This window comes from Cuculus canorus, chromosome 1, assembly GCF_017976375.1.
Source record: "Cuculus canorus isolate bCucCan1 chromosome 1, bCucCan1.pri, whole genome shotgun sequence".
Lineage (NCBI taxonomy): Eukaryota > Metazoa > Chordata > Aves > Cuculiformes > Cuculidae > Cuculus > Cuculus canorus.
In genome coordinates, this window is record NC_071401.1 from 28,219,652 (window position 1) to 28,233,977 (window position 14,326).

General features: G+C 41.1%; 1 protein-coding gene across 2 annotated transcripts in view; it reads right to left on the minus strand.

Annotated features, from left to right (window-relative positions):
- The window catches only part of WDFY2 (WD repeat and FYVE domain containing 2), a 64,436-nt gene that overhangs the window by 15,386 nt on the left and 34,724 nt on the right, over positions 1-14,326 (minus strand). For both annotated transcript variants that reach the window (XM_009568712.2, XM_054054379.1), the window contains exons 3-4: positions 10,389-10,462; positions 3,253-3,307 (exon numbers count right to left, since the gene is read on the minus strand). In XM_009568712.2, the coding sequence (XP_009567007.2) occupies positions 3,253-3,307; positions 10,389-10,462 (129 nt within the window). The remainder of the gene's footprint in view (positions 1-3,252; positions 3,308-10,388; positions 10,463-14,326) is intronic.

Consider the following 14,326-nt stretch of genomic DNA (forward strand, 5'->3'; position numbering starts at 1 on the left):
AACGTGGCTCCTAGCAAGGAGGTGCAATTGCAAGGAGCAGGGTGGAGAAAGCTGTGTGGAGCAGGAAGCATCAACAGCCACGTGGTAGAACTACCCTGTGAAAGATTGGCACAGCCTGGCAGGGGCTGGAAGCGAAGGTTGCCAAGGGGAGAGAAGAGTTTCTTTGACACTCACAGAGCATCCCATATGGCACCGTTCAAACACTTGCATCACACTCCTCCTCACACAATTACTCAGTTAGTGAGTTAGTGCCTGTAGGACACCAATGCGCCATGATCCACCCCAGGGTCCTGACTAACAGTGTCGCATCTCCAATCTCTGTATAAGATGCCTTTTGAGAAAAGGAAGATTTTGCAAGTCCAGACATAGCATTGCAGCAGAGCCTCCACAGAGCATGGCATGCCACCTCCGCTGCAGGTGCTCAGCCACCATATGACACTGGACCTGGCTACAGACCCTTGCCAAGACCAAAGGGCAGCCTATGCATGTGCTGTCGTCCTCTGTCACTAGCAGACCATTCGGCAGGCACATTCATGGCATCTCAAGATGCAGTTAGTGTCCTTTAATCACTACAGTAGCTTCAGCCACTTATAATACCTGATTGTGTGGTATGATCAATAGCAAACCAATCACTGGGCAGGGTGCTACTTTCGAGAGCATTGCTGAGCATTTATACAGGCAGCACAGGCAAAACAAGCCAGCATGGCTAAGCTAAACGTCCTTAGTAGACTAAATAAAACTATTTACTCCCCACAAATTATCTTTAAAGAATATAAAGGCTTGAAAAATCTAAACACAACAAAACACCCAACACTTTTTAAAGTAAGGCTTTTAACAAAAGAACGTGTAGAAGGCCACCATACTCAACATAACTACATGGTCCTTTTTAATTATATTTTTCCATGCCTGAATGCTTTTCCAAGATGCTTATGCCAACCTCTACACCTTGGCACAGGCATGTAAGGAAGGTGGTGTACTACGGGGATGGGATTGTGGAGGGGAGTCACCCTGGACCAGGGGAAGAAGGTTCACCTCTGTTGGATTATGACATGCCTATACCCAAAGGACTAAATGGCCCAGATCCAGTGTCCTGGACAGGGGCAACTGTGAAGAGCACTGAAGTACTTCCTGGTGCAAGATCTGATGAAGCTGTAGGAGCCTATGACTGACAGCAGCTACAAGAGCATCTCACTTTCACAATGCTTCCCTAGCACCCCAGACCTCCAGCAAGGGTCCAGCCAAGACTAGAGAAGTGGTGGAGGAGGTGCTGTGCTTCCCTACCAACACATGGAGTGAGGAGTGGAGAATCAAGGAGCGTGTCATGGACGGGAGTGGAGGGAGGCACTGTGCTGTGGAGCAGCAGGCAGTCTCAGGTCATTGACATGCTGCAGACAGTGGGGAATCTCTGCTTTGGTTTTCTCCCTTGCACTATCAAAAATGTGCTTGCTGAAATTGCCCGTGAGGACTTTTGAGTGACCACCTTCCAGTGGAGTGAGGCAAGCTGAGCTTGTTCCTGGGTTGCTCTAACCTATTCAGTGCCATGCCATTGTTGGTCTGGACAGAGGAGTGGCCCAGAGGCGTTTGTGTAGCTCAGCATGGGTTGCCAGCACTGCTGGTAAGCCAGACAGTGTGTGTCATCACACAGAAGCTCTCCTTCATCCTCACATCATGCTGGGCTGTGTTATGGCAGCTGTTGACCACTGCTACAGGGAAAGTACACTACCAAATCCGAATGGCTCATCACTGAGTCTTGTTCCTCCTGTAGCAATGACCTGTCTATCTCCCTCTCTGGTCACCACTTCCATCTGCAGCAGTAACTGTAGTCTGGCTTTCCTAAGCTAGCAGTGGGAGGAGAAAAAAGAAATAGCCAACTGGCTATTCTGCCAGACTGCCAAGATACATGTTCTCCCCTTCCAAAATTTTCAGCCTTTTCCTCGAAGAGGAAGGGTGGTCTGATGCATGTTGTTTTGCATATGCAGAAGAAAAGACTTCAGCTCACTCTTTCTAGGCTGTGATTAGCTTGTAGGATCAAATTCGATCATGCAAATGTAGGAGTGAATAATAAAGGGTGCTGCAGAACAGTCAGTAGGATTCTTCAGTTCAACAACCCTTACGTAGGAAACCTAGGTGTGTCAGACTTTGGTGACTGTGCAGCAATCACAAATATGGATAGTATGAACCTGTACAGCCAAACTGCAGCAATCTTCTTTATAATTCACATACACATTATCACAATTGGATGTTTTTCTTCATTTTTTACAAGTTAAGAAAAAATGCAGGCTTAACTTTACAACACACCAGTCTTCTATGAAAGAGCTGAAGTAAAACACTCAAATGCCAATGCAAGCTGGCCATGCTCTGCAAAATTCAAGATTCTGTTCATACCTTAAAATCTAAATGTTACAAAATGGTCCCCAGAGCCTCCATTTAGTGATTTAAATTACCCTCTCAACTTTTCATGTTATAAAACCCAAAATACATAAGTAAATACATATTTCAAAATATTTAAATAAATACATATTTTAAAATGTATGTGAGAAATCTCAAACCAACATGTCAAAGCTTATACACAGAAATGTAATGCTTAGCATATAATATGATATACTACACAATATTATAGCACCTCTTAGTATAACAGCAAAAGAGATATAAAAATAAATTGTTGCATGCATTTGATACTTTTATAAGAAATCCTGTCCCTAGCAGAGTGTTCTTTAGAAGTTTGGCAAGGATAAACAGCTAGGTTTCTTAAAACGTCACATTAGTGAACACCAGAATATAACAAGAAAAGGTATGGACTAGCATTTCTTGACCTTTTACTATAACAGGTATTCACTGATAATCTTGAGATTACTGAAGTTCACAGCTATTGAAACATAACCAGACTAACCCCCAAAGCTACAGTCCTAAATGCCTCAGCCCTAAAAGAGGGGTTAGTTTCCCAAGTTGTTTCATTAGATACAGTGGATTACTAAAGATTAAAAATTAATATCCCTTTTCCCCAAAAGTGGCTCCAAAGGAACATTTAAAGGGAAAAAAAAAGAATATGAAACAATTCAAAGTCTTGTAATCTCCGAACAAAGCACATTATTGATCTGTCAATAAAACTAGCATTTATATCGGTTTAAAGGAAGAAAAAAAAATAAAAATCAATCATTGTAAAGGAGACTTCTCTCCATTTACACTCCTTAGGAGAACAACAACAAAAATCAATGACAATACGAACTAATTAACATGGATTGCAGGTCTTACCTTGGTAACTTTTCACTAGTGTCATCTTGTTGTAATCTTCTGATAAAATGAATTCCTAAGGGAGGGGAAAGAAAAAACCACAAAAGAAACAGTACTTAGAGATGTAAAGTGTTTGACAGTGTTTTCATTTGAATTGCTTACTAAGGTAAATTCTCCCTTCTCTGCAACCATAGCCCTGTCTATGCTTTTGCTAATTTTGAGTACCTTCATCTAAACCAACAAATTATTTTACTTTTTAAAATGGCCTAAAAAACAACATTATGAGTGCTTCTGAACAAAATCGTGGAGATAAAAGAAGAACCATTTAAAAAAGAAAGAAAAAAGCCTGACCAAAGTGGCTGGCTATGAGCCAAGGTACCACAAAATGAGAGAGACCCGAGATCTGGCATGTAGCAAACACCTATTGCTCATGGCTAACTGGGCAGGAACCTGCATGTATACACAGTTATGTGTGCACATGCATGTGTATCCATGCATGTGCATACATTACACCTCAACCTGAACACTCAGGACACTCAAGATAAATACAGAAGAGCCCCTTGAAGTCACTCAGTCTAAACTCTGTACCAATAATCCATGATGGGAATACACGTCAGGTTTCTGTTCAATAATCTCTCAGTGCTTCAGACAAGCAGAAACCCAGACTTCTCCCTCTGCTTGATTTCATCCCACTATTTGTCAATATTTGTATCTCAGAAGCAGACTTTCTTGCTTTGCTAATTGTTCGCTGTGGCTAACAAGCAGTTGTGCGTGGGATGAAGGATGGCTTAGCACAGGTAGTGGCTGCCTGTGGAGACCTAGGTGCGACCTAGTCAGCTTGCTCCTGCAGCCAGGGAAGAGCACACCTATGGGGATCTTGCTGCCTTGGTGTTGCTGTTTAACCACCGATATGACTTTTGCGCAGGGAAACTATGAAAACAGTAGCTAAGAGTGTGCATGGCAGCCTCAGCTCCTAGAAAAAACCCATGTAGTTAAACTGACTGATCACCTCAGGATCCCTCCTGATAGTTTTCAAGAGGAGAGGTTGCTCAAAGCAGAGTCTGAATGGCCACAACAAAACTCCTGCAACATCTCTGTGAAGGAAACACCCAGGCATGGCATAGGTTCTGCAGCCCCACCACTTTCAAACTGCTGGCAGGTATGTTCATGTGTACACCATGTACTCTGAGAGACACAAAGTAAAAACAAGGATTGTAATAACACATCATATTAATAATTTACAGCAAACTACACAGAAATTCCTTGAACTAATCTACTCTGGGGACACAAATAGTAAAATCTAAATAATTTAATCTGAAAATAGGGTGAAAATAGGAGAAGCAGTATAAACACAAGATAAGCTAAATTTTAAAGCATACGGTTGTGAAATATTCATCTATAGGTACTGCCAAAAGCATTGTGCAACAGTAGAGAAGACTGGACTTCAGGAACCTACAGACTAAAAGTAAATCCAACATCTAGTGCAAAAGAGCAAAAGACATTCTAACCACTGAAAAGCTGGTATTTACGCAGAGTTTCAAAATGGGAATTAAAAATAATCACTCTGCATTTTCTGTGGGGTCACTGTAGGTAATCTGCATGGCTCTCCAGCACCAGGATTGCCCTAACACATCATAGCTACTGCTTGGCACCAAGGTGGAGAGGCTACAATACTCTTCTGTGGAACATCTACAGATTCCAACTGCCAGTGAGTTGAGACAGCTATGCATTTTGCTATTTCTAGGTTTCTGTTCATAAATTAGTTACAAATATGCTCTCTTGAATTGCTCTACTTCATCTTCCTTTCCTTAATCTGCTCCACCGCCTGTTACCTTTCCCTTGGCAGCTGAGGACGACAGCGGGGAGTGTTATTTAAACAGCAGTAACAGATCAATTAAGTCAGCTGGATTTCTGTACCAGGGTCACCTTAACTCCACAAACCGCAGAACATTAAAAATCTGCTATACCTCCCCTAGCTACCTACAGGGGAAGTGGTTTTTATTAACCATTGTCTGAAGAATGCTAAACCACCACATGAAATGCTTTACGACAAAGCCTGCTTGAAGCAAGACCCTTTGCTATGAATGCTAACTTTCTGCATTCATTTCTGGTGGGAGAATAAGACTTCCTTTCCCACCACTGTGGCAGTTCTGGTACTGACCTCAACTTTCACTGCAGTAGTGATCTCAGGCGAGATGAAGAGCTCGGTCTGAATTCTCATTTTTTCCTTGATAAATTTGATGTGGCCATTCTGTTCCATGATCAGAACAGTTCTACAGTCTCAGTGGAAAACTGAAAAGGCTTTTGAGTCTCTCCGTTACAATGCAGTGAATCAAACACAACTGCAGTTCGTAAAGTTTACCCAAGTATTGATTAGCTATGTATGCTTTATTACAAACCACAGCTATGTACTGATAATCATAGAACCATAGAATAGTTAAGGTTGGAAGGGACCTTAAAGATCATCTAGTTCCAATCCCCTGTGATGGGCAGGGACATTTCCCACTAGATCAGGGTGCCCAAGGCCCCATCCAACCTGGTCTTGGACACCTCCAGGGATGGGGCATCCACAAATTCCCTGGGCAACTTGTGCCAGTGCCTCATCACTCTCATGGTAAAGAAATTCTTCCTTATGTCTAGTCTAAATCTACTCCTCTCCAGTTTATACCCCTTGCCTCTAGTCCTATCACTACAAGCCTTTGTGAACAGACCCTCCCCAGCAACGCTCTGTTCAAAGAGATAAACACAGTACAAAATAGACACAGTTCCTTTAATGTGAATACTGGATATAATTTTCTTCTTTTTTTTTCCCCATGAAGACTTTTTTCTTCTCATTTTCTCTTTTGAAAGCATAAGACAGTTTGTGATGCATTTTCTCATTTTGTGTTTTCTGATCTTTCTTCAGCTTTTACTCCCTGTTCCACTTCACATTATCACATGCTCTTCCATTGTACATATTCCTCTCTCCCTCTCAAGGCCAAATGTATTAGTTGTGTCAATAGGCATTTTAGCACAGGGCACCTTGCTCAAGAAATTCATGCCCTATTGCACATACATTGTGTCATATGCACTACAAAAAACGCCGACTACATCTCTTTAATATTGTACCGTCAGAAACTGTCTTTTTTCTCTCCATATGTAGATGTTTGCTCCTCTCAGAGCTGCTGACGCTCAGTCCTCATTAGGCAGATTCTTGGCTCTTCTTAATGAGCTAGAAAGGCTGGGGTCACCCACACAGCTCAGTTGGTGCTTGTTAACAGAACAAAAAAGATTTCTGAGCCCTGTGAGAGCTCTTTTGTACAGGAGGAGCTAAGATATATCAGAGCCCTCAAGATGGCAAAACTAAAGCCCCTTCTTGCAGGAATTAAAAACACTTTTTTCCTATCAAGATCACACTTTGCTCTTCAGAGAGTATTTGGGGAGCTACTTTACTACCTTATTTTCCATACTGAAAATATTAAGTGATCATTCTTGGCTGTTTCATGTAAGCTTATTATGACAACAGCGACTTGGTATCACAAACCCTTCACAAAGCTAAAAGGAACTAGTCTTGAGCATCTGAAAAGACTATCCAATCTAGTGCCCACTGTTGTACAGAGACTCAATCATACCTTTATGGAGCATACCTCCCTCACACTGAAACATATACACCCACCCCAAAACTCTCTTGACCCCAAGACCTCTGTGAACTCTGACCCTGGAAATAATATCAGCATCTTGTTTCACACAACTCTTCCTAAAGCAAACGAAACCCATATGACATGTGCCATTCTGCAGTCCTTGGCCATGGGGCTGGCCTACAGGGCCCAGGGTCTAAGGAAGACCCACACCTTTCGAGAGCTGCAGGTGGATGCCAGCTTATGGATCCCAAAATAGCACTACAGACCTCTGCTTAGGCTGTTGAATCCATTTATAGAGTTAATAACCTTTATATATCAATTATGTTACCCATTCACAACCTAGTTCCAGCCCCAGGGAATTTAGAGTTTGTATTGTGATAGATGATGCCATTTTGACAGCACACCACAGAGCTCCTTAAAGGTTTGACTTTGCCCTGTTAATACAAGTGACCAATAGCACCCTCACCCTGTGTTCTAGAGAACAATAAACTTGCTTCAAAAAAGGAAAAGAATAAAGACTCTTGAATCCACTGTCAGACCCTACATCTATGTCTGTTGCAAAGAAAGCTCTATAAAATGATTACAGTGCTTTCACTTTATAAAGTACAGAAACTGGGAGAGGACATAAACTATCATGTAGTTTTCTTGATGGAAAAAGCAGTAAGCTTCCCCCAGTGGCAGAGGGGAAGAGTGTACATCAGCAGGTAGAGCCTGACTCAGTCTCAGGTATCCAAAGTGGTGTTTATATCCAAAACCATAGACAGCCACAAGATCAAAAGATGTGGAACATGAATCTATCTTAATAAGGGCCACACCCAAGGAGGAATTCTGAAGGGGATAATTCTGGTGCCTTGTTATCTTTGTGGCCCCATTCGAAGTCTGTAACAGCTACATCTAGATTAACTTTATCTAGGAAGCTAACTTTCTGATGGATTAAATAAGGTGAGAAGTCTCATCTTAGCTGTGGTACTCTCCTGTCTATTGCAAATAATTGCCTCTTTTTTCTTGTTGTGGTATCTTGAGGCACTTGCACCCATTAAAGCATGATTTTCTCTACTTCAGAGCAAGAAATTTGTGACCATGATAAAGTCTTTTGGCTTCCAAGAGACCTCAGGCAGTCCCTAAGACAAAGTAACAAAAGTGCCATTTCTTCTACAAAAACACTCATAAAGTGTAAAAAAAAGATCATGGATGGAAACTTTTGGTTTTTACTTTAGGTACCAATGCTCTCCAAGGACGATTTTAGACAATCTTTTGCTCAAGAGGATGGTCTACTGTGCCTTCATGTTGGGAAGTTACAAAAGGTTGAAAACAATCTCCTCATCTTTGTAGAAGCAAAGGTTGTCACCCTGTTTCACAAAGATGGCCATGCAAGCTCACTTCATGGTGGCTTTGCTGGAACATTCTTCTTTGATGATAATATTACTGCCTGTCTTTCTCAAAATGCACCACAGATGATTCTGAGTTGCCAAGCTTATAACCATAACCCATACAGTTTACCAGAATTTCATGTAAAAGAAAAAGAGCAGCTCCACTTTCCCATTTATACCTGTAAGTAAAAGCAATACTTCCTTGCACTGCAAAAAGATTAGTTTGAGATTATGCGGCACTCTATTTACAGTCCTTGCCAGAATTCCTTTCCTTGTACACAAAGTCAAAACGTAGAATGATTTTCAGCATTTTTTTTGGTCCTGCATTCAGTACACACAAGGGTGCTGGGCATTACCAGAAGTGCTAACATGAAACAGCTGACTAATTCCCAACTATTTCAAGCTGCTTGAGTAAATTGCCTGTACTTTCCCTTTGAGGATGATCCAGGTAAAAGTAAGGGCACAAGGACCACCTTGTTCCGGTAAGGTCTATTATTCTGTGGTCAGTGTTGCCTGCTTGTATACTCCTGTGCTAAACTGATCACCTCTGTGTCCAAGATGGAAAATCTATCCTTTCCTCCAGAGAGTGATTGTAACTCACTTGTAAATACCCAGATATTTTCTCTAACACCCAATATTGCAGAGACTTGAATATGAGGCTACCCTTCCTTTTCTTCCATTCCTACCGCCACTCCTTTTTGTAACACATCACAGTTGGGGCTTCTCTACAAGCCTTAGGTGTGCTACAGGAGGAAACATTCTGTCACTTACTGCACAATCCTTTACCACACAACCGTGCACAGCTACAGCGGACTAAATCAAACAACACAGACGAGCCCTTCCCTCCTCTTATCTGTTTGCATTCAAGTGACTGGGAAAATAAAAGGCAGCTTCAAAACAAAGCATCTGCTTTAGACATAGCAATATATACCTATACATACCCAAAGTTACATGTTGGTTCACCACCTGCATATCTCATTTACCTTCTTTAGCTTTAGAATGGAATATATTTGACTCCATTCAGACTCAAGCACCACCTGACTCTTCAAGGCAATATGCCCCAAAGACAAAGGACTCAGCTCTTCCATCACGTCAGAGCATTTAAATATCTTATTTTATTGACTTTCACATCCCTCAAAGGCCCAGTGAAAGCAAAGTGTCTGGTAGGACTAGAAATCTACAGCTATTTCAGAGAGTGGGATGAAGGGAATTTCAGAGGTGCAGGGAATTCTCTGGCAGCTGTCTGATCTCCTAGATACAAAAGGAGAAATCTCCTACAGGCACAAAAAAAAAAAAAAAAATCATCTCTGCTACAAGCCATTAAAGGCTTTATAAGTCAAAATCCTCACATCTTTGACACAGCTCATAGGCAACAGCTAAAAGGGTCACGTAGTCTTTCCCAAACACCATATTCGCTTTAGTGCACTCATTCAGTTACAAAGCCCACAAGGCTGAGACAATAGCAGTAAAGCTCTGAAATGATCATAAAGTGATCTTGACTTATAAGAGCAGTTTATTGATGAGGCATAGGTGAAAAATATCTCTCTGAGCCGTGACCCTTATGCAAAGCAATATAGCTCTTTACTCATCATTGCACACAAAAAATCCAATAAATAAGGTCAATTGCTACCCTTGTCCCAGATCTAAAAGATAGGTTCTTGTTTTAATACTCTGCTTCCTTCTGTCCACACACAGACTTCTCTTAGATATTAATGAACCAAGCAACAGCACTGCTTCTCAAGGAAGTGAGAAGAAAACAAAACCTGAACCCTGAAGTCTGTAAAAACAACTAGATATTAGGCAGAAATCTACCTTCTGCCTCTCAGAGGATGATTTTTCCCCTCTTGATTGCTTCTTTCAGAAAACTTTAGTATGGTATGATTAATGAGGCACTCAAATTTAATAAAACAATAGCTCTTTTTCTGTGCTGTTATTTTTTGAGATATGCAAATTAAGACAGTTTGTTAAGTTGTCTAATAATTATTGTAAACTGCACTCAGTCTCTTTGTGGAAGTTAGAGTGAAATTTGCAAATTTGCCATTTTCTACACTACAGCTTCAGTAAAAAGTCTCTCTCTCAAACACTAGCAAAAATATCCTCAGCACAACATCACACAATACTTCTCAAAAGGGAAGCATTTCAACTAGAAATCTTTGGATGTACTTACTGAGATTGTACCATTGTCTAGACCTATGGACAGCCTTCTGGTTTCCGGGTTAAAAGACATGCATGAACATGGAGCTGAAAAAAATGAACATGTTGATGAAATTAACAAATCTGCGATTCTCATTTTCTTGAGGCTTTGGAAAGCCTAAAACTAGCTAACATGCTTTATGATGTTGTTCAGCATTTTTCCCCTTCCAATAGACACGCATTAATAAACAAGTGTTCTTGAAATTCATTCAACCCTGTCCTATTACGACACGGAACAATGGTTATTTCTTGCTCCAGTTCCTTCATTCCTTTCTCACTAGTTACCTGAAAACAAGCATGACATACAAGAACAGTGGTGGTATTTTCATATAAGAGCACCTGACATTTCAGTGTAAGTCTGAGAGTTTACTTAGCTGAACAATTTAGTTTCTTACAGGTACCTGAACTTTACTTAAAATAAAACATCATATTATGTCAGAAGCTTGCGTCCTACATCTGCAGTAAGGAAGTTAACCTGTGAGAATCAACATATCGGTCAATATTAAGGACTGTGAGTCCTGCTGTGCCCTACTCCATCTTCACCACAGACAACACTAAGACAGTATCACACACTACGGCCAAAACAGAAGACTGTATTGAAAACTAGATCTTGTTTTATTATATCAACATTACTCTAATACACATCAGGATGTACTCTTAAATCACTCACAAATCAGTCATACTACACTCCCTCAAGGATCTGGCTGGGTTTGTATCAGGGGTAAAACCAGAATTTTCTTGCAAGAATTCAAGAGCTATGTTTGGTTTAATTGAGAAGTTGTGAAGTTGCACTCAGAACGCAATGATGTTGAGCTTTACTGCTCACCAGAGCAGCATGCAGGTGGGACTCCTGTTGTCCCAACAGATGTCTTCAGGAATAATTTTTTAGCAACAAATGCCAACTACACTTAGGGACAGGCATCCTTACTATTTCAAAAGTGACAAGAGTTTTTTTTTAATCATATTCTTGTGACAAAGATAGAGAAGTGCTTTTAGTTCTGCTCTTTTTGCCCTCTTGGTTTCTACTCTCCATTGTGATTATTTGTAGTGGTTTTGTTACTAACAAGCTTGGAGTCCTCTCTTTTGCAGTATTGTATATGTAGTATACTCTCAAATTGTGTAATATCCCATGTAGGATTAAACAGTCTATAGCTCAGGAGATATTCAATAGCGTAGATGGCAGCAAAGCCATATGAAGAAAAGGAAATTCATAGAACCACACAATGGTTTGGTTTGGAAGGGATCTCAATGATTATCTAATTCCAAGCCAACTTGGAAGGGCAGGGACATTCTCCACTAGACCAGGTTGCTCAAAGCATCATCCAACGTGGCCTTGAACACCGACAATGGGCATCCACAGCTTCTCTGGGTAACCTGTTCCAGTACCTCACCACCCTCATGGTGAAGTATTTCTTCCTTATATCTAATCTACATCTACCCTCTTTCAGTTTAAATCCATTACCACTTGCCCATAGCTACACGCCCTTATAAAAAGTCCCTCTCCAGCTTTCCTGTAGCCCCTTTAGGTACTGGAAGGCTGCTGTAAGGTCTTCCCAAAGCTTTCTCTTCTCCAGGGTGAACAACTAGTCTATGTTGAGTATTTAACACAATTTGTTAACTTTCAGTATTGAATTCCCCTTGAAACACTTCCTAAAAGACAACCAACCACAAGCAGAAAAGCCTGCCAGATCAACATCCAGGCAGATGTCTTATTTAGTTCTTTTTTGGAAAGGTTGGCTGAATTAAATCAAAGAAAATACTTCAGTTCAAGGAAACTCCCAGAAGGGAAACAAATTAGGGCGACTAACAGTAATAGAATGGCTCATTCCTATAGCTTTCCCTCAGAAGATGCAAACTCAAATCCTGCCTTTGGATGGTGGTGCATTACTATTACGTTGCTTCTATGGTTTTAGCAAATTGAGACAGTTATAGAGAAAACAGACAGAAAGAAGGCAATTCTAAGCAATATAAACATGAGATCTTTTTTAAAGGCACATAATGCCAGAATGGGCATATTCAGCATACCAGCTTTCAAATGCTAGACACTGTGCATGCATTGAGAGCTACTAGAAACTTGCAGAGAAAGTCTCAGGTAAATTAGCTATTTGAAGTATGCTTTCCCCAAATAGCCTGAAACACTTCAGACACAAAAGGTGCAAGCAACTGCTTGATACGGGCTGATTACAAAACAGTCACTTCTAAATTCCAGACCTGTGTGTATGCAGTCATAGCAGTGTAAAAATACTTATTCTGCTATAATTTTCCTATGGGTACTCTTCAGTAACACGTGCTCTTGGAAAAAAATCATGTCAGCACTAAAATTATGCCCACACTAGCAACACTAATGTAGTTAAAGTGATGCCAGCTGTAACAAGACTGCAGAAGACTACACTTTAATGAAAATAAGATGACATTCAGATACTCAAGCATTTAGGCTCATTAAGAGGAGGGGAAGAAAAAGAAAAAAAGAAAACAAAAACCACCAAACTTTAAGCTTCTGAAGTGTTCAAGATCCTTTTAAATTAACAGCCAGAAAAAATAACAGCAATCTGAAAGCCCTCTAATTCTGTACCTAGCTATGATTTGGATTTCAGACTGGCAAAAGATTGATCTGAACTACTACAGAGGACAGGCAGGATATTCCTGATGCAGAAGTTTAGCTGTAGTCTTTACGTTAAATACAGGACAAATACACACTGATTTCAGCCTTCGGAAAACGAACCATGGAGGAAAAGCCCAATTTCATACTTCACGCTCTCAGAGTGTCACTTCTGTTAAAGGCTGACAGAAGTGGAAGAGAAATACAAATGGTACCTGGAGTTTCAGGGACCTCCCTTTGAAGTGCTTAAAAGCAGCACAGTTTAAGACCAAAAGGAACATGTTTTGCTTTGCAGTTTTTACCCTCCTGTTCAAAGCAAAATGTAGCTATGAAAATCATTGTAAGACAGACAGTGTATTATCTGCCCCAAAGACTGGATACTCCACTGTTCCTCACTACAATAAACCCTTTGCTCTGTTCAACATCTGTGAGAGGTTTTTGTTTGGTAGAGTTTGGGTCTTCTTGGGAGGCTTTTTGGGGGAGGTGGGGGTGGGACAAAGCTTACTTCTCTTAACTACAATTCCTTTCCCTTTCATGAATTTGTGTATACTAAGTTGTTTTTTTCTCTCCTGTACAGAAACTGCCCAAGTCACACACCTAATCACAGTTATACATCTGTAATCTATGTTACGCATGCATAACCAAGGGTACACATTTAAGCATGAGGAGAGTTAACATGCTCACCAGAGGTCTGTTGTTAACACAGTTGTTGAGATAACACTGGTGTGAAGGAGCCACATTAGCCAGGTTTCCAGCTTACCTAGTTTGCATTCCTGATGATACAATAGTTTGTACAACGCTCAAAGCTCTTTCTTTCTCATGGGCTAGAGGAGATGATGAAGAATGTAGGGTCCAATATTTCGAGCAGACTCTAGCTGCAGAGAAGTCTGCTGCCTCCCAGGTGCCCAGGTAAGGGATATTGCCAGGAAACTTCCGAGCCTGGGAAGAAGTACATAGCCCAAGGGAGATTAAGAGAGATTTTAGGGCCTTGGGATGGTTAGCGAGGGAATCTGAGGCCCAAGTGATTTTTAATTCCCTCCTTCCAGTAATGGGTGGTGACATTGTAAGGCTCAGAAAGGTCCAGTGTATTAATACATGTCTCTGTGGCTGGTGTCACCACAACAAATTTGGGGTTTTCGACAATGGGATAGCCTACCCTGCACCAGAACTACAAGTATGAGACAGGAGCCACCTTTCTCAAAGGCGGAGGAGGGTCTTTGCCCAGTAGCTCACAGGGCTCATAGACAGGGCTCTAAACTAGGCATGAAGGGGGAGGAGGATAATATCAGGCTAGCCTGTGACAAGCAGTGAGA